This window comes from Sapajus apella, unplaced genomic scaffold (assembly GCF_009761245.1).
Source record: "Sapajus apella isolate SASKATOON/1434 unplaced genomic scaffold, GSC_monkey_1.0 scaffold41, whole genome shotgun sequence".
Taxonomy (NCBI): domain Eukaryota; kingdom Metazoa; phylum Chordata; class Mammalia; order Primates; family Cebidae; genus Sapajus; species Sapajus apella.
In genome coordinates, this window is record NW_022436981.1 from 14,920,877 (window position 1) to 14,946,804 (window position 25,928).

Genomic DNA, 25,928 nt, shown 5'->3' on the forward strand with positions numbered 1-25,928 from the left:
AAAAAAAAAAAAAGAAAAAAAGAAAAAAAGAAAAACTCTGTATTGGAGAGTAAGAATGATTTTTACAGTTTACTAATAACATATTTTGCTCATCTCTTAGTATTTTAGGATTGTTCATAGGGCTTAAAAAATCTAAGAACTTTTAAAAATAAATTCTGGGGCAAATACTTATTTTAATAGCAAAACTGAATGCTTATTATTTCTATTTCTTAGAATTGAGATTAGCTTTCTCAGTATATTTCTCTCGAGTGAGAATGGAAACACAGATGAAAAAATTGGAATTACTTTACTTATTAAGTAATTTTTAGCACTGTTGTTTAGCAATTAGGTAATTACCATTCTATCTGATGCAGAATAGAATGTGGGATATATCATGTGAGGTGAATGCAACATGTGTAGAAGTCTTAAGTTAAGAGTTTGAAATCCTGGGGATTATGTTTGGTAAATTCGGAGGTTAAGAAATAAAAGAAAGCATTCCAACTTGGCCTTTTAGTGTTATTATTTTTCAAAGCGTCAACTCTGAAATGAACATATTTTTTTACTGCCACTCTTTCCTGATGCTGTCGAGTTTTAAGGAGGATAAATCAATCATTTTGTTATTCTTTTGACTCTGCTAGGACTAATGAATTTCTTTGTTTATACTTAATACATAGGAAGACTTTGGAGGATTTTTTAATGACAGGTGCTGACTTATTTTCCCTATTTCGCTCTTAATTCAGATCCCTTTTGCTGATGCTCTGGATTTGTTTCGAGGAAGGAAAGTCTATTTGGAAGATGGCTTTGCTTACGTACCTCTTAAGGACATTGTGGCAATCATCCTGAATGAATTTAGAGCCAAACTGTCCAAGGCTTTAGCAGTAAGTGTTTCACTTTATTTCCATGTTTGACATGTTCACACTTCCAGTTATATACCCTTGGTAGTTTTGTTCTATGTTTCTCTAGGAAATAGGTTAATTTAATTTTCGTAATGATTTTCAAATTACTTATGATGTTGTACTATTAATCCCAAAACTCCTAGGTTTTTATTTGTTACTACCAATAGTTGGTTTTAAAAATTTTTTTCTTTGATCCTACTAATACCAATGGTGAGTGATTAATTTTGTGAGTAACCTCTGTGGGTTTCTTCAAGATCATGTCTTTTTTTCCTTAGAAATAGACTTCATATGTGGCTCTTAACAATTTAGTGTGGCCTGTGGTAGATATAACTCCTAGATTTCTGTTCTTAATTAGCATTTGGTATTGGTAGAAGACATTATAGAAGAAAATCTAAATGCTTAAGTACTGACATAGTGATATACTGTTGCTGCAATGAATAGCTCCGTAGTGGGTGAATTTGGAGGTAGCTGTGTTGAGTAAATGACATGATCAGTGACTTTTAAGTAGTTTGTTGGAAGTGTGACTCTTAAGTGTTGATATCTTAAAACTATACATATTTTTATATGTAAAACACATATTTTACAGTTGTCTTTTAATCTGAGTCTAGTTTTTAATACTTTTTTTATACTTCATGCACAAGAGGACTTCAGACTTTTATGACTTTTAAGCTGTACTGATTATAGATTAAGTATATGCCAACCTTTCCTTCTGAGTTAAAAACTGTAGTATTTTCTGATACAAATAAATTTTTATTGACTCTCTGGGGTTGCCTCAATATGCATAATTTAGCTATATTGGCATATGGGAAGACTAAAATGTTAACTGTTTTTATTTAATGAAGGAATTTATGAGAATACCTAGCTTAACAGGTATTTAGTAACTGTTAATATATTCCTTCTCCATTCCTAATCCTGTTCTTTATCATCATTAAAGTTGATGCTTTTAAATTGTTTCTTTACTTGTCCATCACTACCCTAGATTATATTCTATTTATAGCCAAGAAAAGTGTCTTTCACCACTTTTCTTAGAGGTGTAAACCTCTGTGGAGGACACTGATATTTGTCTGCTGTTTGGCCATTCATCTTTTATTATTCTTAGTTTTATTCACCCATTTTCTGTCTGTTGACATTTTAGACCACATTTCTTTGTGTGAAATAATCAAATATTTTCCAGAATATTGGACAGTCTTAGCTGTCATCTGTTAAATGCCAGTGGTGGCCCCAGTCTCCACGACAACCAAAAATATCACCATACATTTCAGAAAACTTCTAGCATGTTAATATTACTTTTAAGCTGATCATAGTCATTTCTTTCTTTCCAAATTGTTGATCTACGTGTGTAACAATGTAATTGTGGCTAAAAAGTATGAGTTCTTTGGGGGGACTTCTGAAAAAAATTTTTCTTGCTAAAATAAAAATAGGCACGTGGGATGAAGTAGTCTTTTTTTTTCCCCCTCTGGATATTGTTGTCACTGAATGAGATGCCTGGAACAGCTGCAGTCATCTAGAGATGAGGCAGGTGCCTTCAGGACAACCCGCTTTGTTGCATAGAGATGGGAAAGTTGGAAAGAATCTGAGTCCACGTTGCTGTCACTGAGTTGCTGAATTAACCCAATTCTGGAACCATCAAACTTTTTATTATATGGGATAATGAAGTTTTAATTTTTAAAGGCACTAACTTAGGAACTCAAAAGTGGAATTTTCTTTCTCTGGTAGCAGAAAGCATCCTGGTACTGGATCAGTGTCTGCATTAGTTAGTATTTTCTTTTCGAGTTGCAGGTAACAGGAAACCAGCCTATGCTATATTAACTAATAAATGGAATCCGCTAAGTCTTAAAATTGAGAAGTCTAGATACAGATGAACTTCAGACATAGCTTGCGAGTGTTTCATCCCTTTCTAAGAAGATGTCTTTACCCTTATGCATATGCCTTATCCTCAGTCTGGCTTTCTGATGGTTGCAAAAATAGTTACCAATGGGGTCAGGCTTTACTTCTTTATAGCATACTGTTTAAAAGAGTTTCTTTGTTTCAGTTCTTAATTTTTGTCTTACTATTTACTGTGCTTAAAATGGCTTGAATCATATGCTGTATTTATTAGTTTCCTAGGGCTGCTATAGCAAAGGACCACAAAGTAGGTGTCTTATAACAGCAGAAATGTATTGTCTCATTGTTCTGGAGGGCAGAAGTTTGAAATCACGGTGTCAGCATGGCCATGTTCCCTCTGAAGGTGCTGGGGAAAGATCTATTCCACATCTCTTTTGTAGCTTCTGGTAGTTCTTTGACTTGTGGCAACATAACTTGAGTCTTTACATGGGATTCTCCCTGTATGTCCCAAATTTCTACTTTTTGTAAGGATATCAGTCATACTGGGATACCCTTTTTCTAAGGATATTAGTCACCTCTCAACTCCAATGTGACCTCATTGTAACTAAGTGCACCTACAGCAATCCTATTTCTGAATAAGGTCGCATTCTGAGGTTCTGGGGGTTAGTACCTCAACATATGATTTTTTTTTTGGGACACAATTTAACCCATATCATACATGCCTATCACTAAAGCAGTTATTGTGGTTTAAGGGATGGCCTAGCCTAACGTCATCCCTGTAGATGGGGGATCATGGGAGCTGAGAGTCACTATATTCCTGAAACCACAGTATTCCAAACAAAAATGGATGATTGGTAGGAATGGGGAGAGGGGAGAATGATAATTGGGAGACAGACAACAATTTTCTACTACCTAGAAGACACTTAATGTGTATTAAGTGTATGAAGTTTTTCACTTTGTAATTTCTATTCAAGCCAAGCTGCCCAGTGCCTAACTAATTATAAAAATGAATCTGAAATTCTTTTACTTTTGGGGTTTTAAAGCTACTTTTGATTTTGTGTATAGTAAAGCTTAAATAAATTTTAATAAGTTTTGACTGTTTATTTTATAAATTTGCCTTACAATCAACTTTAAAAAAATTTTACACTGCCGGGCATGGTGGCTCAAGCCTGTAATCCCAGCACTTTGGGAGGCCGAGAAGGGTGGATCACGAGGTCAAGAGATCGAGACCATCCTGGTCAACATGGTGAAACCCCGTCTCTACTAAAAATACAAAAAATTAGCTGGGCATGGTGGTGCGTGCCTGTAATCCCAGCTACTCAGGAGGCTGAGGCAGGAGAATTGCCTGAACCCAGGAGGCGGAGGTTGCGGTGAGCCGAGATCGCGCCATTGCACTCCAGCCTGGGTAACATGAGTGAAACTCCGTCTCAAAAAAAAAAAAAAAAATTTTACACTTGCTGCACATTTTATTTTAGGTAAGCCAAGATAATCTATGTATATTTGTGATTTAATGTATCATTCTAATATTCCAGTGTAGAAAGAAGGATATGTGGCAGATTTTTGCCGAATTTTACAATTTTTTTCTAATCTATAGGTATAGATGAGAGATCTATACTGAGAGAAAGGACAAAACTTTGGTTCCTAAGTTTGTAATAAATTCATTTTCAGCAAACTGCACCTATGCTTTGTACCTCGTTGACAAGAAATACAGTATTTATAAACTGAACTCCCTTCACTCCTTTCTACTCATTTTCCCCCCTCCAAACATACTTAAAAAATTAATACTTTAAAAAAGTTTGAAATATCATAGACTTACAAGAAATTAAGTAGAAAATGGTAACTTTTTCTTTAAACCATTTGAGAATAAATTCCTAGCCTGTTGTCTTGTTACCCCCAATACTTTTTAGTGTTTAATTCCTACAAACAGAACATTTTCCTCCATAAACACAATTAAACGTCAAAATAAGAAAATTAATGTTGATAAGTTACTACTGTCTAACCCTCAGACCCCATTCAAGTTTCACCAGTTGTCTCAGTCATATCCCACATGCAGTTCTAATTTACATGTTAGTTGTCACGTCTCTTTAGTCTCCTTCAGTTTGCAACAGATTCTTAGTTTCTGTCAGTTTTTCATGGACTTCATTACTTTTGAAGATTATTAGCTAATTATTTTGTATCTCTCAGTTTGTATTTTTCTGATGTTGCTGCCTATTTATATTCAAGTTATTCATTTTAAGCAATACTGTTATAGAAGTTATGCTATGTTCTTTTCATTGCATTCTGTCAGATTACATGACTTTTGATTCAGCCTAATTCTGATTGACTTTATCAAAATTTATCCATTCTATTGTTAATAGGCATTTGGCTTTTCCTTTTTTTTCCTTTGGTTATCATAAATACTGCCGTTGTGAACATTGTAACATATTTTAGCAAATATTTCTGTTGGTTATATGTTTAAGAACGGAATTGTAGGGTATTGAGTATATTCGTGTTCAACTTTAATGGATTTAGATTTACTTTAAATGGATTTATTGTGGCTTGATGTGGTGGCTCATATCTGTAACCCCCGTCCTTTGGAAGGCCAAGGCAGGAGGATTGCTTGAGCTCAGGAGTTTGAGACCAGTCTGGGCAACATAGTAAAAATTCATCTCTACTACCGAAATAGAAAAGGAAAAGAAAAAATAGCCGGACTTGGTGGCATGCGCCTGTAGTCCTAGCTACTTGGGAGGCTGAGGTGGGAGGATCACTCGAGCCCAGGAGATCAAGGCTCTCCTTGATCATGCCACTGAACCACAACTTGGGCAACAGAGTGAGACCCTGTCAGAAAGAAAGAAAGAGAGAGAGGGAGGGAGAGGGAGGGGGAGGGGGAGGGGGAAAGGGAGGGAGGGGGAGAGAGAGGGAGGGAGGGAGAGAGAGGGAGGGAGGGAGAGGGAGGGAGGGAGGGAGAGGGAGGGAGGGAGAGAGAGGGAGTGAGGGAGAGGGAGGGAGGGGGAGAGAGAGAGAGAAGAGAGAAAAGGAGAGAAAGAGAAAAAGAAAGAAGAAAGAAGAGAGGGAGGGGAAGGGAGAGAGGGAGGGGAAGGGAAGGAAGGAGAGAAAGAGAAAGAAAGGAAAAGAAAGAAAGAAAGGGATTTGCCTTGATTACAGGTGGGTTGTGGAGCGTTCTGGCCTTGGTGTCTTGGGTGTAATAGAAGGCAGATAGTGACTTGCTTTCTCAGGCAGTGCTTGACTTTCTCCCCGGTGGTTCAGGGCCAATCCTGGTTGAGAGGAGGAGGTCCAGAGAGCACAGTTTTCTTTTGTAGAAGAGTGGCGGGAGTTGTTGCCTGGGAGCCTGTCCTGCAGCTGTGGAAAGGAGGAGGGAAGCGAAGGAGTTTCATTTAGGGCTGTGGTGAAATAGAAATCTAAACCTATTGCTGTGGTCTCTTTATTACCGTCTTTCCGTTGAGGAAGGTTTTGATCTTGGAGTATGTAATTGAAAAATTTCAGCTATATAATTGGAAATACTCTTATAGGATAAGAAAAAGTACCCTAAAGTAGATTTTTTGAAAGGTATCTTAATGACTGGTAATGGATGAAATAAATGGTTCTTCGGGGAGTAGAAAATTGATGAGTTTTATTTACCCCGGGTGATATCTGAAAGTTTGTTCTTAACCTGTGATCATGTGACTTTTATAATACAACTATCTGGCTTTTGAACATGCTTTAGGTCGGATAAACATTTTACATTACTTTCTCCTTTGATAGGAACTCTGTGGCTCCGCCTCTTGGAACCTTCCCCTAAGTCCCAAGATTGTGTTAAGTGTATCTCCTTTGTGTTCCCACAGCATTCTGTACACTACCAAATTCCAGTGAAATTATTATGATTATGTGTTTTCCTCCTCAATAAAAGTAAGTTTTTTTTTTTTTTTTTTTTTTTTGAGACGGAGTTTTGCTCTTGTTACCCAGGCTGGAGTGCAATGGCGCGATCTCGGCTCACGGCAACCTCCGTCTCCTGGGTTCAGGCAATTCTCCTGCCTCAGCCTCCTGAGTAGCTGGGATTACAGGCACGAGCCACCATGCCCTGCTCATTTTTTGTATTTTTAGTAGAGACGGGGTTTCACCGTGTTGACCAGGATGGTCTCGATTTCTTGACCTCGTGATCCACCCGCCTCGGCCTCCCAAAGTGCTGGGATTACAGGCTTGAGCCACCGCGCCCGGCAAAAGTAAGTTTTTTGAGAGTGAGGGATTTCTCTTAATTCAAATTTTTTTAATCTGGTTTAGCATGTGACACATAGGATTAGTGCTCAGTGAAATTTCATTGAACTGACAGATAGCAAATAATGATAGAAACTTCCTTTTGTTCACAGGGTACTGTTTATACATGCTGTTGATCCATTACAAGTCTCTGAGAGAGATAGGAGTTATATTGTGCATTATATGGATGAGGAAAATACAGCTCAGAGAGGACAAAGTAATTTGTCCAAGATTATGTCTGCTAATAATAGCTGGAGCCCTGACTTGATCTCATGTTTTCTGATTGTAATTCTCAGGATCTTTTGATGGTAACTGTGCCTTTGTCAGGAGTTGTATAACCAGGTGATTTAGGTCTTTAAACTCTGATAAAATATTCAAAGGTAAATATAGTAAGATCTATACAGAGCAGGCACAAGGGGTGAATTTGGAACTACGATACAATAGATTGATAACCAATTAGGGAAAAATGAGGGAAAGATAGATTTTTCTGCTTCATATGGCAACTTTAGAAGCTATAGCTAGTTCTTCTATTTAATGGTTTATTTATAAATAACTTTTATTTGTTCATCCATGCATTGTTTTGGGTACTAGAGATACACTACTTAACAAGTTAGATGAAATTTCTTCTTATAAAGCATATATTCTAGTGGGAGAGAGACAATTACCAAAGAAATAAACAATAATAATATTATAAATGACATGAAGGAGCCAGCCAAGCAAATATAGAGGAAACTGCATTCCAGGCAGGAAAAGTCACTAATGCAAAGGCCTCAAAGGGGGGAATCTTGGCATTTTAAAAAATATATTTTATTGCATTTTAGGTTTTGGGGTACATGTGAAGAACATGCAAGATTGTTGCATAGGTACATACATGGCAATGTGGTTTGCTGCCCTGCTTCCCATCACCTATATCTGGCATTTCTCCCCATGTTATCCCCCCCAACTCCCCACCCCCTGCTGTCCCTCCCCTATTTCCCCCGCACAGACCCCAGTGTGTGATGCTACCCTCCCTGTGTCCATGTGTTCTCATTGTTCAACACCCACCTATGAGTGAGAATATCTGGTGTTTGATTTTCTGTTCTTGTATCAGTTTGCTGAGAATGATGGTTTCATCATTCTCAGAGAATGAGAACCTGTAGGAACAGGTTCATTCATGTCCCTACAAAGGACACGAACTCATCGTTTTTAGTAGCTGCATAGTATTCCATGGTGTATATGTGCCACATTTTCCCTGTCCAGTCTATCATTGATGGGCATTTGGGTTGATCCCAAGTCTTTGCTATTGTAAACAGTGCTGCAATGAACATTCGTGTGCATGTGTCCTTATAATAGAATGATTTATAATCCTTTGGATATATAACCCAGCAATTCCATTGCTGGGTCAAATGGAGTTTCTATTTCTAGGTCCTTGAGGAATTGCCACACTGTCTTCCACAATGGTTGAACTAATTTACACTCCCACCAACAGCTTAAAAGCTTGGCATTTTTTAAGAGTCAAATGGCCAGAGTAGCTAGAGCATAGTGAGCTACAGTAGAGTGCTACGAGATGAGACTGCAATGGCTAGAGGTAGGACTCTCTGGGAGTTTGAATAAACCAGGGTAAAGAGTCTGATTATTGTTAGCCTAATATAGTGGAAAGACATTGGATGATTTTTGAATAAGGGAGTGATATGATCTGATTTATATTTTAAATGGATTACTGTGACTGCTGCTTGTAAAACATTTTGGAGGATAAAGAAAGAATGGAAGTAGGAGGACTGGTGTGGAAGTTCTCACAATCATCTAGAGAGTGACTTGAAATGGATTGGGTGTGGTGATATGACTGAGAGAAGTCAGTGGATTTCAGTTAGTTTTTGAAGTATTATTGACATGGTGGATTGGTTGTGAGAGAAAGAGAAGAATCAGCATATAATGAGAGTTTAAGCTTAATGAAAATTTAGGATTTGCCAAGTGCTGTTCTAAATGCTTTGTATGAATTAATGCATTTAGTCTGTATAGTAACCCTATGAGGCAGGTACCACAGTCAGTTTCTTAGGCTTGTAGTATCTTTGTACAGGTTGTGAGGAGCAGAAGCAGTATTTGAATCCGTACAGTCTGGCATCATAGTCTATGTTCTTGACCACTGTATTACACTGGCTAGAATTTTGGCTTGAATAATTTCTTAGGGAGTGATGCCTTTGCGAAGATGTGGAAGATTCTGAGAAGAGTACGTAAAATAAAATCAAGAGTTCCATTCCGACTATGTTAAGTAGAAGGTGCTTATTGGTTATGCAAATGGGGGTGGCAAGGTCCAACTGGGATTTAAGTGTCTGAATTTTTGGGGAGAGTACTATGAAGCCATGAGACTCTAGGAAGCGTGTAGGATGTCAGTGGAGAAGGAAGGGGGCCCAGAGTTGAGTTTGGTTTCCATACCCCTCCACTTGATGTCGTTGAGCAGGGAACATACTTTGTTGTTAGAAAATGGGCAGATCCTTAAATTGCAGCTGGATTTTTTTTGAGGCAAAAATCTTTTCCCTCACACAGTGTGACTCATTTCACTTGTTTGTTTGTTTTGAGAGAAGGTCTCTACTCTTGTCACCCAGGCTGGAGTGCAGTGGTGCAATTATAGCACACTGTGGCCTTGATGTCCCAGGCTCAGGTGATCCTCCTGCCTTAGCATCCTGAGTAGCTGGGACCACAGGCATGTGCCACCATCCCTGGCTAAGTTTTTATCAATAAATGTTTATGGCTGGGCACGGTGGCTTACGCCTGTAATCCCAGCACTTTGGGAGGGCGAGGTGGGCAGGTCACGAGGTCAGGAGTTTGAGACCAGCCTGGTCAACATGGCGAAACCCCGTCTGTACCAAAAATACAAAAAATTAGCTGGGCATGGTGGCTGACGCCTGTAATCCCAGCTACTTGGGAGGCTGAGGCAGGAGAATCGTTTGAATCCCGGAGGCGGGAGGTTGCAGTGAGCCGAGATCGCACCACTGTACTCCAGCCCGGGAAACAGTGCTAGACTCCATCTCAAAAAAAGAAAAAAAAGAGAGCTGGGGGGTCTCCCTATGTTGCCCAGGTTGGTCAAGAACTCCTGTGCTCAAGTGATTCTTCCACCTAAGCCTCCCAAAGTGCTGGGATTACAGGCATGAGTCACCATGCCTGGCCTTAATTTCACTTTCTATTTGTGAGACTCATCATTAGAGGGTACTGGTAAAATGTTCCAGAAAACATATTTATACATACCTTATTTAGATATAGAAAAAAGGACTTTGATAAGTTCTCAGGAAAATAATTGACACGCAGTTAAGTGGCTCTTACTTGGAGTCAAGAGAAAAGTAAGGATTTTCTTTTTTTGAAATGGATTTCCTTTTTCTCATTTAAAAAGTACCAGTTGGGTCTGTGGCTCACTAAGTATTTGCTGGTTCAGAAAAATATGCTTTGTAGGCACTTGATCAAGTAATTTTTATTTCTAAAGAGTTTAGAATCCTCTTAAGTCTTTTATCCTCTTTTTAAAAGTAGTTTTCAATTTGCTTCCTTAAACTGTGATTAAATATAATTAATTTTCTTCAATGGTTACTTACTTGGGAATCATGTAGAAGTTTTCTTATTATCTGTGTCCACCTAGCTGATTTCTTGGGTTTTGGTTAATAGTCTTTTTAAATATACTTCCTGATTATTTAATGCCATTTTAAAGTGGATCACTGTGAACTGGTCGGTGCTGCAGCTAATTCATCAATATGCAAGTAGTGGATAACTTGCCTTCACCTCCACCATTACTGTCAGGCACCGGTTCATTTATTCTTCCTTGGTACTGATCTGTAGGAAACAAAACGTTGCATTTGAAAGCCATGAAACTATTAGGATGGTGCAAAAGTAATTGTGGTTTTTGTCTTTACTTTTAATGACAAAGACTGCAAATATTTTTGCACCAACCTAATAAAAGAAAAAAAAATCTTTTTTAGTGGGGGGTAGAAAATAAACATATGGCCTTTCTGGTTTGACAGGTTTGTTGACTGAGGATGCTCAGCTGAAGTTGATTGTTGTTCTGTTTGTGAGATACTGGCTTGTTAAGCTTTTTCTAAGATTCAGTTTACAATTTGTTGTCTATTCAGCACACATTTTTTTTTTTAAACTTTTAAGTTTGGAGGTACATGTGAAGGTTTGTTACTTTGGTAAACTAATGTCATGGGGGTTTGTGGTACGGATTATTTCATCACCCAGGTATTAAACCCAGTACCCATAGTTACCTTTTCTGCTCCTCTCCCTCCTCCCAGTCTCCACCCTCAGGTCAACCCCAGTGTCTCTCGTTCCCTTCTATGTGTTCAAGAGTTCTCATCATGTAGCTCCCACTAAGTGAAAACATGCAGTATTTGGTTTTCTGTTCCTGTGTTAGTTTGCTAGTTAGTAGCATCCGGCTACATCCATGTTCCCACAGAAGACATGATCTCATTCTTTTTTATGGCTACACAGTATTCCATAATGTATGTGTACCACACTTTATTTATCTAGTCTGTCACTGATGGTCATTTAGGTTGATTCCATGTCTTTGCTATTGTGAATAGTGCTGCAGTGAATATTCATGTACATGTGTCTTGGTGGTAGACTGATTTATATTCCTCTGGGTATATACCCAATAATGAGATTGCAGGGTTGAACGATAGTTCTGCTTTTAGCTCTTTGAGGAATTGCTGTACTGCTTTCCACAATTGTTGAACTAATTTATACTCCCACCAACAGTGTATAAGTGTTCCCTTTTCTTTGCACCTTCATCAGCATCTGTTATTTTTTGACTTTTCGTAATAGCCATTCTGACTGGCGTGAGATGGTATCTCATTATGGTTTCGATTTGCATTTCTCTAATGATCATTGATACTGAACTTTTGTTCATGTGCTTCTTGGCCACATGTATGCCCTCTTTAGAGAAGTGTCTGTTCATGTCCTTTGCCTACTTTTTAATGGGCTTGTTTGTCTATTCTATATTTAAGTTCCTTATAGATGTTGGTTATTAGACCTTTGTCAGATGCATAGTTTGCAGATATTTTCTCTCATTCTGTGGGTTGTCTGTGTATTCTGTTGATGATTTCTTTTGCTGTGCAGAAGCTATTAAATTTAATTAGATCCCATTTGCCAGTTTTTGCTTTTGTTGTGGTTGCTTTTAGTGTCTTTGTCATGAATTTTTTGCCCATTACCATGTCCAGGATGGTATTACCTAAGTTGTCTTCCAGGGTTTTCATAGTTTTGGGTTTTACATTTAAGTCTTTAATTCATTTTAGGTTGATTTTTGTATATGGTAAAAGGAAGGGTCCAGCTTCAATCTTCTGCATATGACTAGCCAGTTATCCCAGTACCATTTATTGAATGGGGAGTCTTCCCACAGCTTGTTTTTGTCAGCTTTGTTGAAGATCAGATGGTTGTAGGTGTGTGACTTTATTGCTGGGCTGTCTATTCTGTTCCATTGGTCTGTATGCTTGATTTTGTACCCATACCATGCTGTTTTCGTTACTGTAGTCCTGTAGTATAGTTTAAAATTGGTAATGTGATGCCTGTAGCTTTGTTCTTTCTGCTTGGGATTGCCTTGGATATTCAGGCTCTTTTTTAGTTCCATATGAACTTAAAAAAAATTTTTTTTGAAATTTTGTGAAGAATGTTGTTGGTAGTTTGTAGTTTGATAGAAATAGCATTGAATCATATAAATTGCTTTGGGCAGTATGGCCATTTTAATGATATCGATTCTTCCTGTCCATGAGCATGGGATGTTTTTCCACTTTCTTGTGTATTTATGATTTCTTTGAGCAGTGTTTTATAATTCTTATTGTAGAGATCTTTCACCTCCCTGGTTAGATGTATTCGTAAGTATTTTATTCTTTTTGTGGCAGTTGTGAATGGGATTGCCTTGTTGATTTGGCTCTCAGCTTGGCTGTTGATGGTGTGTAGGAATGCTAGTGATTTTCATTCATTGATTTTGTATACTGAAACTTTGCTGAAATTGTTTATCAGCTAAAGGAGCTTTTGGACTCTGACTGGAATTTTCTAGATATAAAATTATGTCATCTGCAAACAGGCATAGCTTGATGTCCTGTCTTCATATTTGGATGCCCGCCCTTCATTTCTTTTTTTTTTTAAATTAGTAATAGCTGAATGGTAACTTGATTCTCCCTTATTCTTAGCATTTACATTATGTTTATAGTTAATTAATTCATCCAATTCTAAAAAGTTTTGCAGTGGCCAAAAATTCGTCAAATATCAAAATTCTTTCATAAATCCAATAACTAGTGAAAAATTAGGTCTCAAATAAAAAGAAACATAAAACTGATAGAGACAGTCAAAGTTTTCATGGAATTTTGGTGTACCCATCACCCAAGCAGTATATACTTCACCATGTTTGTAGTCTTTTATTTCTCAGCCATTGTGTTATTCTTATGGCTTGCATCCTCATAGTGTAGTGCCCACATATCAGTGAGTACATACGATGTTTGGTTTTCCATTCCTGAGTTACTTCACTTGGAATAATAGTCTCCAGTCTCATCCAGGTCACTACATATGCTGTTCATTCATTCCTTTTTATGGCTATGTAGTATTTGATTATATATGTATACTGTAGTTTATTTATCCACTCATAGATTGACAGACATTTGGGTTGGTTCCATGATTTTGCAATTGTGAGTTGTGCTGTTATAAACATGCATTGGAAATACCTTTTTTGAATAATGACTTCTTTTCCTCTGGTAGATACCCAGTAGTAGGATTGCTGGATCAAATGGCAGTTCGACTTTTAGTTCTTTAAGGAATATCCACACTGTTTTCCATAGTGGCTGTAGTAGTTTACATTCCCACCAGCAGTGTAGAAGTATTCTCTGTTCACTGCATCCATGCCAACATCTACTGTTTTTTGATTTTGGTCATGGCCATCCTTGCATGAGTAAGATGGTATTGCCATGTGGTTTTAATTTGCATTTCCCTGATTGTTAGTGATGTTGAGCATTTTTTCATGTTTGTTGGCCATTTGTGTATCTTCTTTTGATAATTGTCTATTCATATCTTTAGCCTACTTTTTGATGGGATTTTTTTTTCTTAATTTGAGTTTGTCGTAGCTTTTGGATATTAGTTCTTTGTCAGATGTATAGATTGTGAAGATTTTCTCTCACTCTGTGGGTTGTCTGTTTACTCTGCTGATTGTTCCTTTTGCTGTGCAAAAGCTCTTTAGTTTAAGTAGGTCCCAGCTATTTTTGTTTTTTTTGCATTTGCTTCTGGGTTCTTGGTCATGAAATCCTTGCCTAACCCAATGTCTAAAAGGGTTTTCCCAGTGTTGTCTTCTAGGATTTTTATAGTTTCAGGCCTTAGGTTTAAGTCCCTAATATATCTTCAGTTGATTTTTGCATGAGGTAAGAAATGAGGATCCAGTTTCATTCTCCTACATGTGGGTAGCCAATTTCCCACCACCATTTGTTGAAAAGGATATTCTTTCCCTACCTTATGTTTTTGTGTGCTTTGTCGAAGATCAGTTGGCTTTAAGTATTTGGGTTTGTTTCTGGGTTCTCTATTCTGTTCCATTGGTTTATGTGCCTGTTTTTATACCAGTACCATGCTGTTTTGGTGACTATGGTCTTATAGTATAATTGGAAATCAGGTAGTATGATGCCTTCAGATTTGTTCTTTTTGCTTAGCCTTGCTTTGGGTATGTGGGCTCTTTTTTGGTTCCGTATGAATTTTAGATATGTTTTTTCTAATTCTTTGATGAATGATGGTGGTATTTTGATGGTATTGCATTGAATTTATAGATTGCTTTGGCAGTATGGTCATTTTCACAATACTGATTCTACCCATGAGCATGGGATGTGTTTCCATTTGTGTCATCTATGATTTCTTTCAACAGCGTTTTGTAGTTTTCCTTGTAGAGGTCTTTTGACTCCTTGGTTAGGTATATTCCTAAGTATTTTATTTTTTTTGCAGGTATTGTAAAAGTGGTTTAGTTCTTGATTTGAATCTCCACTTGGTTGCTGTTGGTGTATAGCAGAGCTACTGATTCGTATACGTTAATCTTGTATCCAGAATCTTTGTTCAATTCTTTCATCAGTTCTAGGAGCTTTCTGGAGGAGTCCTAAGGGTTTTCAAGGTCAATGATCATTATGTTGGAAAGTGACAGTTTGACTTCCTTTTACCAATTTGGATGCCCTTTCTTTCTCTTGTCTGATTGCTCTGACTAGGACTTCGAGTACTATGTTGAAGAGGAGTGGTGAGAGTGGGCATTCTTGTCTTGTTCCAGTTCTTAGAAGGGATCCTTACAACTTTACCCCATTCAGTATTACGTTGGCTATGGGTTTGTTATAGATGGATTTTGTTACATTAAGGTATGTTTCTTGTATGCCAATTTTGCAGAGAGTTTTAATCATAAAGCGATGCTGGGTTTTGTCGAATGCTTTTTCTGCATCTATCGAGATGATCATGTGATTTTTAATTCTGTGTATGTGGTGTATCACATTTATTGACTTGCATATGTTAAACAATCTCTGCATCTGTGGTATGAAATCCACTTGATCATGGTGATTATCTTTTTGATATGTTGTTAGATTCAGTTAGCTAGTATTTTGTTAAGGATGTTAGTGTCTATGTTCATCAAGGATATCATTCTGTAGTTTTTGTTTTTTGGTTTTTTTTGGTTATGTTCTTTTCTGGTTTTGGTATTAGGGTGATGCTGGTTTCATAGAATGAATTAGGGAGGGTTTCTTCTTTATCTTTTGGAATAGTGTCAAAAGAATTGGTACCAATTTTTCTTTGAATGCCTGGTAGAATTCTGCTGTGAATCCATCTGGTCCTGGACTTTTTGTTGTTGGCAATTTATAAATTACCATTTCATTCTTGCTGCTTGTTATTGTTGGTCAGTTCAGGATATCTAATTCTTCCTGATTTAAGCTAGGAGGGTTGTATCTTTCCATGAATTTATCCACCTTTTCTAGGTTTTCTAGTTTATGTATGTAAAGGTGTTCATAGTAGCCTTGAATGATCTTTTGTATTTCCATGGTGTCACTTGTAATATCTCCTATTTCGTTTCTTAGTAAGGTTATCTGGATTTTCTGTCTTCTTTTCTTGGTTAATCTTGCTAATGGTCTATCAGTTTTAGATATCTTTTGAAAGAAACAGCTTTTTGTTTCATTTATCTTTTTTTATTATTTTTCTTGTTTCAATTTCATTTAGTTCTGCTTTGATCTTGGTTAGTTCCTTTCTTCTTATGGGTTTGGCTTTGATTTGTTCTTGATTCTCTAGTTTCTTGAAGTGTGACTTTAGAATATCAGTTTGTGCTCTTTCAGTCTTTTTGATATAGGTGTTTAGGGCTATGAACTTTTCTGTTAGCACTGTGTTGGCTGTATCCCAGAAATTTTGATAGGTTGTATCATTATTGTCATTTAGTTCAAATAATTTTTAAATTCCCATCTTAATTTTGTTTTTCACCCAATGCTCATTCAGGAGCAGGTTATTTAATTTTTATGTTTTTACATGGTTTTGATTATATTCGTGTCTATCTCACTTCTTAAGGTGTGTTAGTAAAGCTTGAGTGTTAGGTGAATATATGTTTAGGATTGTGATATTTTCCTGTTGGACAAGACCTTTTACCATTATATAATGTCCCTCTTTCTTTTAACTGCTGTTGCCTTAAGGTTTGTTTTGATGGATGTAATAATAGCTACTCTTGCTTGCTTTTGGTGTCCCTTTGCATGAAATGTCTTTTTCTACAACTTTGCTTTAAGTTTATGTGAGTCCTTATGTGTTAGGTGAGTCTCTTGAAGGCGGCAGATAGATTGGTGAATTCTTATGAATTGTGCAATTTGTATCTTTTGAGTGGAGGATTTAGGCCATTTACATTCAGTGTTAGTATATGTGAAGAACCATTCCATTCATTGTGCTTTTGGTTGCTTGTGTACCTTGGTATTTTTGGTTTTGTTTTTTAAATTGTATTTTGTTTTGTAGGTCCTGTGAGATTTATACTTTAAAAAGGTTCTGTTTTGATGTGTTCCAGGATTTATTTCCAGATTTAGAGCTTCTTTTAGCAGTTTTGTAGTGGTGACTTGGTAATGGCAAATTCTCTCAGCATTTGTTTGTCTGAAAAATGCTATATCTTTCCTTCATCTTTGATGCTTAGTTTTGCTGGATACAAAATTCTTGGCTGATAATTGTTTTATTTGAGGAGGGTGAAGACAGGGCCCCAATCCCTTCTAGCCTGTAGGGTTTCTGCTGAGAAATCTGCTGTTAATCTGTTAGGTTTTCCTTTATAGGTTACCTGGTGCTTCTGTCTCAAAGCTCTTAAGATTCTTTCCTTCATCTTAACTTTGGATAACCTGATGAAAATGTTCCTAGGCGAAAATCTTTTTGTGATGAATTTCCTGGATGTTCTTTGTGCTTCTTATTATTTGGATGTCTAGGTCTCTAGCATGGCCAGGGAAGTTTTCCTCTAGTATTTCCCCACATATGTTTTCCAAGCTTTTAGAGTTGTCTTCTTCCTCAGGAACACCGATTGTTCTTATGTTTGGCCGTTTATCATAATCCCAGGCTTCTTGGAGGCTTTCTTCATATTTTCTTATTCTTTTTTCTTTGTCTTTGTTGGATTGGGTTATTTCAAAGACCTCGTCTTCAAGCTCTGAGTTTCTGTCTTCTACTTGTTCAGTTCTGTTGCTGAGACTTTCCAGGGCGTTTCGCATTTCTAAAAGTATGTCCAAAGTTTCCTGAATTTTTGATTGTTTTTTCTTTAAGCTGTCTGTTTCCTTGAATATTTCTCCCTTAATTTCTTGTATCATTTTTTAGATTTTCTTGTACTGGGCTTCACCTTTCTCTGGCCCCTCCCTGTTTAGCTTAGTAACTAACCTCCTAAATTCTTTTTCAGGTACATCACATTTCCTCTTGGTTTGGATTAATTGCTGGTGAACTACTGTGATTTTTTTTTTTTTTTTTGGTGTGTTGAAGAGCCTTGTTTTGTCATGTTACTAGGTTTGGTTTTCTGGTTCCTTCTCATTTGGGTAGGCTCTGTCAGAGGAAAGGTTTAGGGCCAAAGGCTGTTGTTTGGATTCTTTTGTCCCATGGGGTGTTCCCTTGATGTAGTACTCTCCTGCTTTTTCTGTTGATGTGGCTTTCTTTGAGCTGAACTGCTCAAAAAAGAGTGGTTGTTGTCTCTCTTCTGGGTCTAGCCACCCAATGAGTCTACATGGCTCCAGGCTGGTACTGGGGTTCGTCCGCACAGAGTCCTGTGATGTAAACTGTCTGTGGGTCTCTCAGCCATGGATACCAGTGCCCCTTCTGGTAGAAGTGGCAGAGGGTGCAGTGGACTCTGAGGGTTCTTAGCTTTGGTGGTTTAATGCTCTATTTTTGAGCTGGCTGGCCTCCTGCAAGGAGGTGGCGCTTTTCAGAGAGCATCAGCTGTGGCAGTAGGGGGAGGAACCAGTGGTGGATGGGACCTTAGAACTCTCAAGATTATATGCCCTTTGTCTTCTGCTACAGGGTGGGTAGGGAAAGACCATCAGGTGTGGGCAGGGCTAGGTGTGTTTGAGCTCAGACTCTGCTTGGGTGAGTCTTGCTGTTGCTGTTGCTGTTGTGGGAAATAGGGGTGAGATTCCCAGGTCACTGGAGTTGTGTACCTAGGAGGATTATGGCTGCCTCTGCTGAATCATGCAGGTTGTGAGGGAAGTGGGGGAAAACCGGCAGTCACAAGCCTCACCCAGCTCCCACACAAACGGAAGAGCTGGTCTCACTCCCATCATGTGCCCCACCCCCACATTGGCCCCAAATCTGTTTCCAGATGGAGGATGAGACAGGCTTGAAAACCTGCCCCAGGCTACCTGCCTCCCAGGTGCAAAAGAAAAGGGCTTGGTTCCTCCTCTGCATGTGGACTGTGCATACTGGATTTGTGCCCTCTTCCAAGTTCTGGCCAGGAGGCTTCTCACCCTGTTCAAATTGTTACACAGTTCAGCTAGAGCTTTCCTTCTCCCTGTGGAGTTTTGCCCCCTGTTCCTCTGGCTTCCCTCCCGTTGGATCCCTGTGGTGCCAGGCAGGAATGGCCTGCTGGGGGATCCAGTGAGCTCCCAGGGCCTTTATGCTGCTTCCTCTACCCCTGTATTTTCCTTGGCTCTCCAAATTGACTCAGCTTCAGGTAAAGGCAGAAACTTCTCCCAGAAACAGTCTTTCAGTTTCTACAGTGGGATTGTGTGTTCGGGAGAAGAGAGTCTCCCTTTCCCACTTCTGCCGTTGGGGCACTCACAGTACTTGAAGGTATCTCCTGGGTCCTACAGGAGCAGTATGCTTTCATGAGAGAGTTTGTGGGTCCTCTCAGGATTACTCACTTGTTTTTGCACTAGATCTGGAGCTAAAATTGACAGTGCAAGCCTCCGCCTGCTACTCTGTCTGGAGCTGCAGTCAAGTCTTTCTCTCATCTACCATGATGATTTCTGGATCCCCTTCATTTCTTTTTCTTACCTGATTGTTCTGGCCCAGACTTCCAGTATTATGTTGGATAGGAGTGGTGAGAGAGGGCATCCTTGTTTTGTGCCAGTTTTTAAGGGGAATGCTTCCAGCTTTTTCCCATTCTGTATAATGTTGGCTGTGGGTTTGTCATAGATGGCTCTTACTATTTTGAGGTGTGGTTTTTCAATACCTAGTTTATTGAGTGTTTTTAACATGAAGGAGTGTTGAATTTTATTGAAAGCCTTCATTTACTGAGATAATTATGTGGCTTTTGTCTTTAGTTCTGCGTGTGTGGTGAATCACATTTGAACGAACCTTGCATTCCTGGAATGAAGCCTACTTGATCATGGTGGATTAGTTATTTGAGGTGCTGCTGGATTTGGCTTGCAAATATTTTGTTGAGGAGTTTTACATCTATGTTCATCAAGGATATTGGCCTAAAGTTTTGTTGTTGTTGTGTTTCTGCCAGGTTTTGGTATCAGGATTATACTGGCCTTATAGAATGAGTTAGGGATGAGTCCCTCCTCATTAATTTTTTGCAATAGTTTCAGTAGGAATGGTATCAGATCTTCTTTATATAGCTGGCAGAATTTGTCTGTGAATCTTTCAGGTCCTGGGCTTTTTTGGTTGACAAGCTGTTTTTACTGATTCAGTTTTGGAGCTTGTTACTAGTTTATTCAGGAAATCGATTTCTTCCTGGTTCAGTCTTGGGAGGGTGAATGTGTCCAGAAATTCATCCATTTCTTTTAGGTTTTCTAGTTTGTTTGCATAGAGATGTTCGAAGTAGATTTTGATGGTTATATTTATTTCTGTGGGGTCTCTGGTAACAGTCCCTTTGTCATTTGTAATTGTGTTTATTTGGATCTTCTTTTCTAATTTATTTGTCTAGCTTGTCACCTATCTGTCTTATTAATATTTTCAAAAAAAAAATCAACTCCTGGGTTTGTTGATCTTTTGAATGGTTTTTCATGCCTTGACTTCTTTCAATTCAGCTCTGATTTTGGTGATTTTTTTGTCTTCTGCTAGCTTTGGGTTGATTTGTTCAGGCTTCTCTAATTCTTTCAGTTGTGATATTAAGTTGCTAATTTGAGATCTTTCTAACTTTTTATGTGGGGATTTAGTGCAGTGAATTTCCCTCTTAACACTGCCTTACCTGTTTCCCAGAAATTGTGATAGGTTTTATCTTTGTCCTCATTAGTTTCAAAGAACTTTGTGATTTCTGCCTTAATTTCATTATTTACCCAAAAGTCATTCAGAGGCATGGTAATTTTCATGTAATTGCATGGTTTTGAGTGATTTTCTTAGTCTTGACTTCTATTATTATTACATGGTGATCCAAGAGTGTGTTTGTTATGATTTATGTTATTTTGCATTTGCTGAGGATTGTTTTATGTCCTATTATGTGGTCGATTTTAGAGCATTTGTTTTGTGGTGATGAGAAGAATGTACATTTTATTGGTTTTGGATTTAGAGTCCTGTAGAGGTCCATCAGATCCATTTGGTCCAGTCTTGAGTTCAGATCCTGAATATCTTTGTTAATTTTCTGCCTCAATGGTTTGTCTAATACTGTTGGTGGAGTGTTGAAGTCTCACAATATTATTTTGTAGGAATCTTTGTCTCTTTGTATGTCTCTAAGAACTTGCTGTATGAATCTGGTGCTCCTATGTTGAGTGCATATATATTTAGGATAGTTAGGCCTCTTGTTTAATTGAAGTCTTTATCATTATGCAATACCCTTATTTATCTTTTTTTAATATTTTGGTTGGTTTGAATTCTGTTTTGTCTGAAATTAGGATTGCAATTTCTGATTTTTTCTGATTTCAATTTGCTTGGCAGATGTTCCTCTGTCCCTTTATTTTGAGCCTATGGTTGTCATTACAAGACCCATTAAAAGATAGGTCTCTTGAAGACAGCATTCCATTGGGTCTTGCTTTTTTATCCAGCTTGCCACCCATGCCTTTTAAGTGGGACATGTGGCCCATTTACATTAAATATTTGTATTGATATGTGTACATTTGATCCTGTCATTGTGTTGTTAGCTGGTTATTATGCTGACCTGTTTGTGTGGTTGCTTTATATTGTCACTATTCTGTGTATTTAAGTGTCTTTTTGTATTAGCTGGTAGCAGTCTTTGCCTTCTATATTTAGTGCTCCTTTCAAGATCTCTTGTAAGACAGGTCGGGTGGTAATGAGCTTCCTCAACATTTTCTTATTTGAAAAGGATCATATTTCTCCTTCACTTAGGAAGCTTAGTCTCGCTCGATAGGAAATTCTTGGTTGAAGATTTTTTTAAATTAATATTGAATATAGGCCCTCAATCTCTTTTGGCGTGTAGGGTTTCAGCTGAGAGGTCTGTTTTAGCCTGATGGGGTTCCCTTTGAGGTGACACGTCCTTTCTCTCTAGCTGCCTTTAGCATACTTTCTTTCATTTTAACCTTTGAAAGTCTGATAATTATGTGTCTTGGGGATGATCTTCTTGTGTAGAATCTTGCAGGAGTTCTCCATATTTCCTGACGTTAATTGTTGGCATCTCTCACAAGATTAGGAAAGTTTTTGTGGATGATATTCTGAAATATGTTTTCCAAGTTGTTTGCTTTCTCCCTTTCCCTTTCAGGGATGTCAGTGATTTGTAGAATTGACCTGTTTACATAATCCCATACTTCTTCAAGGTTTTGTTCATTCCATTTTATTCTTTTTGCTTTATTTTTGTCTGACTGTTTTATTTCAGAGAGCCAGTCTTCAAGTTCTGAGATTCTTTCTTTAGCTTGGTTTATTCTGCTATTAATACTTGTGATTGCATTGTGAAATTCTTGTAGTGTGTTATTCAGCCCTGTCAGATGTGTTATGTTCCTTTTCGTAGTGGCTATTTCGTCATTCTACTCCTTTATCTTTTTTTTTTTTTTTTTTGATTCTTAATTTCCTTGGATTGGGTTTAACTCTTGATGTCCATATTTTGAATTTTATTTCTGTCATTTCAGTCAGCTCAGCCTGGTTAAGAACTCTTGTTGGGGAGCCGGTGTGGTTGTTTGGAGAACATGCAACACTGGTCATTTGAGTTATTGGAATTCTTGCATTGGTTCTTAATTTAACTGCAGTGTAGAATGAGTAGTCAGTAGTCTATTGAGAAGTCAATAGACTTATTTTCTTATGTTTTCACAGGGCCAAGCCTTTGTGTAGAATCTTGATGTGAAGCTAACTTCTTGTTGTTGGTTTAAGAGGAGGGTATATTAGCAAGTTATTTTTGGTGTTGGAGCTTTGGGGTATGATGCAGCAGGTGGCACTCTGGCATATTAATCACTTGGTAGACTCTTGCTTCGTTTTGTGGCTCCCCGTGTTTCCTCACAGCTGAAGCTGTGTTCTCTCTTAATGCGTGGGATCCTCTCCCTTTTGAGTATTGGCTGTAGATTGCAGCTTGCCACTCCTGGGCTGCCAGTGCAGCTCTGGATGATCTCAGTGTTTATGTTCCTTCCCCAACTTGGAGACAGCAGAGGAAGGGACCTTAGTATTGTTTGTGCCAAGGGTTTTTTGCTTGTCTTATGGGGGCTCCACCTTAGAGAGGTGCAATTCTGTAGTCACCCAGTGCAATCAGATGAGGGTGGAGGGTGGGCCTGTGCTGTGGGCCCAAGCCAGGGGTTCCCTGTCTGGTGATGAGCATTTGGGGTGTGATGGGGGTAGGTGGAACCCATGGGAGATGGACTGGTCTCCTCCCCTTGGCTCAGCTGCAGCCTGTTGGAGGTTTGGATAAGGCATTGAGGGTCTTTGCTTCTTCATTAGTCAGAGGGTAGCAAGGGCATTTCCACTGCACAGGCAGTGGCAGGGAGCCTTTCAGTTTCCCCTGGTTGCTCTATCCAGGGAGTTGCAGAGCTGCTACTGGGTTGTTATATCTGGCAGGGGATGGCTGGAGGCCCAGGCCTGGAGGACCTGCCCAGTGATGAGATAATATGGGAACAGGGACCTACATAACAGGCTGGCCACTTTTCCATGGGGCTGCTGTGATATCCTGGGGCCCACTCCAGTTCCTAGTCATCTTAGATTTTTCCAGTACCTGGAGTTATCAACAGTGAAGACTACAAAACAGCAAAGATGACAGCCTGCCCCTCCCTCTGGGAGCTCTGTCCCAGGGAGGTATGGACCTGTTGCTGGCTCAAATGCACCTGTAGTAGATGGCTGGAGACCCCACATTTCTCTAACATATGTCAAGTTGACTTCATGATGCCTAGGTATGGGAAATGGGAAGTTGATGAGACACGACCCTTGTCCTCAGTAACTCTCTTTGTAGTAGGGGGAGCTAAGATGTCCATTAAGTGACAAGGTGACAATGACAAGATGAAACAGAGGAGTAATCTGAAATCTGTATTACCTAAGTTCAGAGAAGTTTGAGAAAAGATAGTTGATACTGGGTTTAAATGATTTGGCTAGGTGGAGATGTGCAGCTTACAGAGAGTAGTAGCTGTAAATGGTTAGTCACTGGAAAGCATAACCTGTCTTTGGGGAATGGTGTTAGTGGTATGATTGGTATGAATATGTTTAATGTCTATGAATAAGAATAGCAGAAGATCAAATTGTAAGAGTGAGTATCACCAAGCTTATGAGTTTGAATTTTAGTGTGTTTGCTGGTGGTTTCCACACTTTTGATTGTGTCCCCTCAGTTAAAATATTATCCCTACCATGTACAGATATAGGCAGTATAAAATGGGGGTTTTGTTTATTTTTTATTCCTTTATTTTTTGAGACAGAGTCTCACTCTGTTGTCTAGGCTGGAGTATAGTGGTACAATCTCGGCTCACTGCAACCTCTGCTGCCCAGGTTCAAGCAATTCTTCTGCCTCAGTCTCCCGAGTAGCTGGGATTACAGGCGCCTGCTACTGTGCATGGCTAATTTTTGTTTTTTAGTAGAGATTGGGTTTCACCGTCTTGGCCAGGCTGGTATTGAACTCCTGACCTTTTGATCCACCTGCCTTGGCCTCCCAAAGTACTTGGATTACAGGTGTGAGCCACAGATGGCACCTGGCCAAAATGGGGGTTTTAAAACGGAGAAAAGTGGGAATACATGTTAGTAATTTATTTCCCCACCTCAGTACTTGCTCTTGCACACATCCAGCTTAGAATCATTGCAAACTACTGGTGTTATTGTTGGAGATGTGTTTTAGCAATAGGGATGTGAAACATCTTCACATTTTTCTCCATATGTAAATGTATGTACAGAAAAATTAGACATTATAATACACACACGTAATTTTATTTTAGAAAAACAAAGCTATTGGCACAATTCGCAGAATAGTACTGGGTAAAAGTTATTTTCTTGTTCTAGTGAAATATTCCAGGTTTTTGGTAGAACAGGTTTCATTCATAACAGAGCCAGTATGGTATTTGAAAGTTTTTTTGAAAATTCCAAAGTGCTATATATTGGTGTGAATTTGAAATGAAAGTTCATGTGAAGAATATTTTAAGAAGTTTTGAATTGTCCTTTTATTTCTCTTTATAGTGCTTTGTGTAGTTCTGTGTTTCATATTTATGGAAATTATTGGCAAGTATTTTAATGATTCTCTCATTTCAAGTATTCTTTGTTTTCTAGTTACCAGTAAATGTTAGCATATAGAAATAATTTTTAGAGGTTCAGTGTGGTGGCTCACACCTGTAATCCCAGCACTTGGGAGGCCGAGGTGGACAGATCAGGAGGTCAGGAGTTCGAGATCAGCCTGGCCAACACAGTTAAACACTGTCTCTACTAAAAATACAAACTAGCTGGGCATGGTGGCAGGCACCTGTAATCCCAAATACTTGGGAGGCTGAAGCAGGAAAATTGCTTGAACCTGGGAGGCGGAGATTGCTGTGAGCCGAGATCATGCCACTGTACTCCAGCCTGGGTGACAGCGCTAGACTCTATCTTGAAAAGAAACAAAAGAAATAATTTTTAGAGCAGGAAAGGATTTTAGAATTTGTATAGTAATTATTTGTGTGCTATCCCATCCTCTTCCTTGGCAAGAAGACAATAAGCTGTAGGTTTATAGATTGTGTCTTAGTTTGGGCTGCTGTAACAAATTACCATAGACTGGGCAATATCAACAACAGCCATTTATTTGTCATCATTTTGGTGGCTGGTGAGGGCCTGCTTCCTGGTTTGCAGATGGCTTTCTCATTGTATCTTCAAATGGTTGAGAGTAGAGAAAGAAGCAGCAGACTCTCATGACCTAACTACCTCCCAAAGACCAGTGGATATACTTGTTTGTTCTATTATGCTTGGTAGTGCTTAGCAAAGTGTTTTCTAAGAGGCCTTCTATAACACTTACCAAGTAGGCCTCTTCATGTTGCCCATGAAAATCTAGCCTCAGAAAGGTTGAGTGGCCTACCAGAACCCACGTTTCTCATTAGTGAAAGACCTGGGTCTTTTTTATTTGTCTCTCAAAACTCAAGTTCAGTGCCTCTTCTACTATAGTTTGTTGTCTCTCCTGCTTTCTCTGATTTACCCTGAAACAGGTGTTTCCATTGCATGTTTTAAATACCTCAGCGGTTCCAGGGTACAGATTGTGCTATATTCAGCTTAATGATCCCTGATACCCAGCATAATGCCTTATAG

General features: G+C 38.6%; 1 protein-coding gene across 1 annotated transcript in view; it reads left to right on the plus strand.

The window, feature by feature from the left end:
* PRIM2 (DNA primase subunit 2) overlaps window positions 1–25,928 on the plus strand; it is a 329,319-nt gene that overhangs the window by 65,689 nt on the left and 237,702 nt on the right. The window contains exon 10 of the mRNA XM_032299377.1: window positions 720–857. Coding sequence (XP_032155268.1) covers window positions 720–857 — 138 coding nt within the window. The remainder of the gene's footprint in view (window positions 1–719; window positions 858–25,928) is intronic.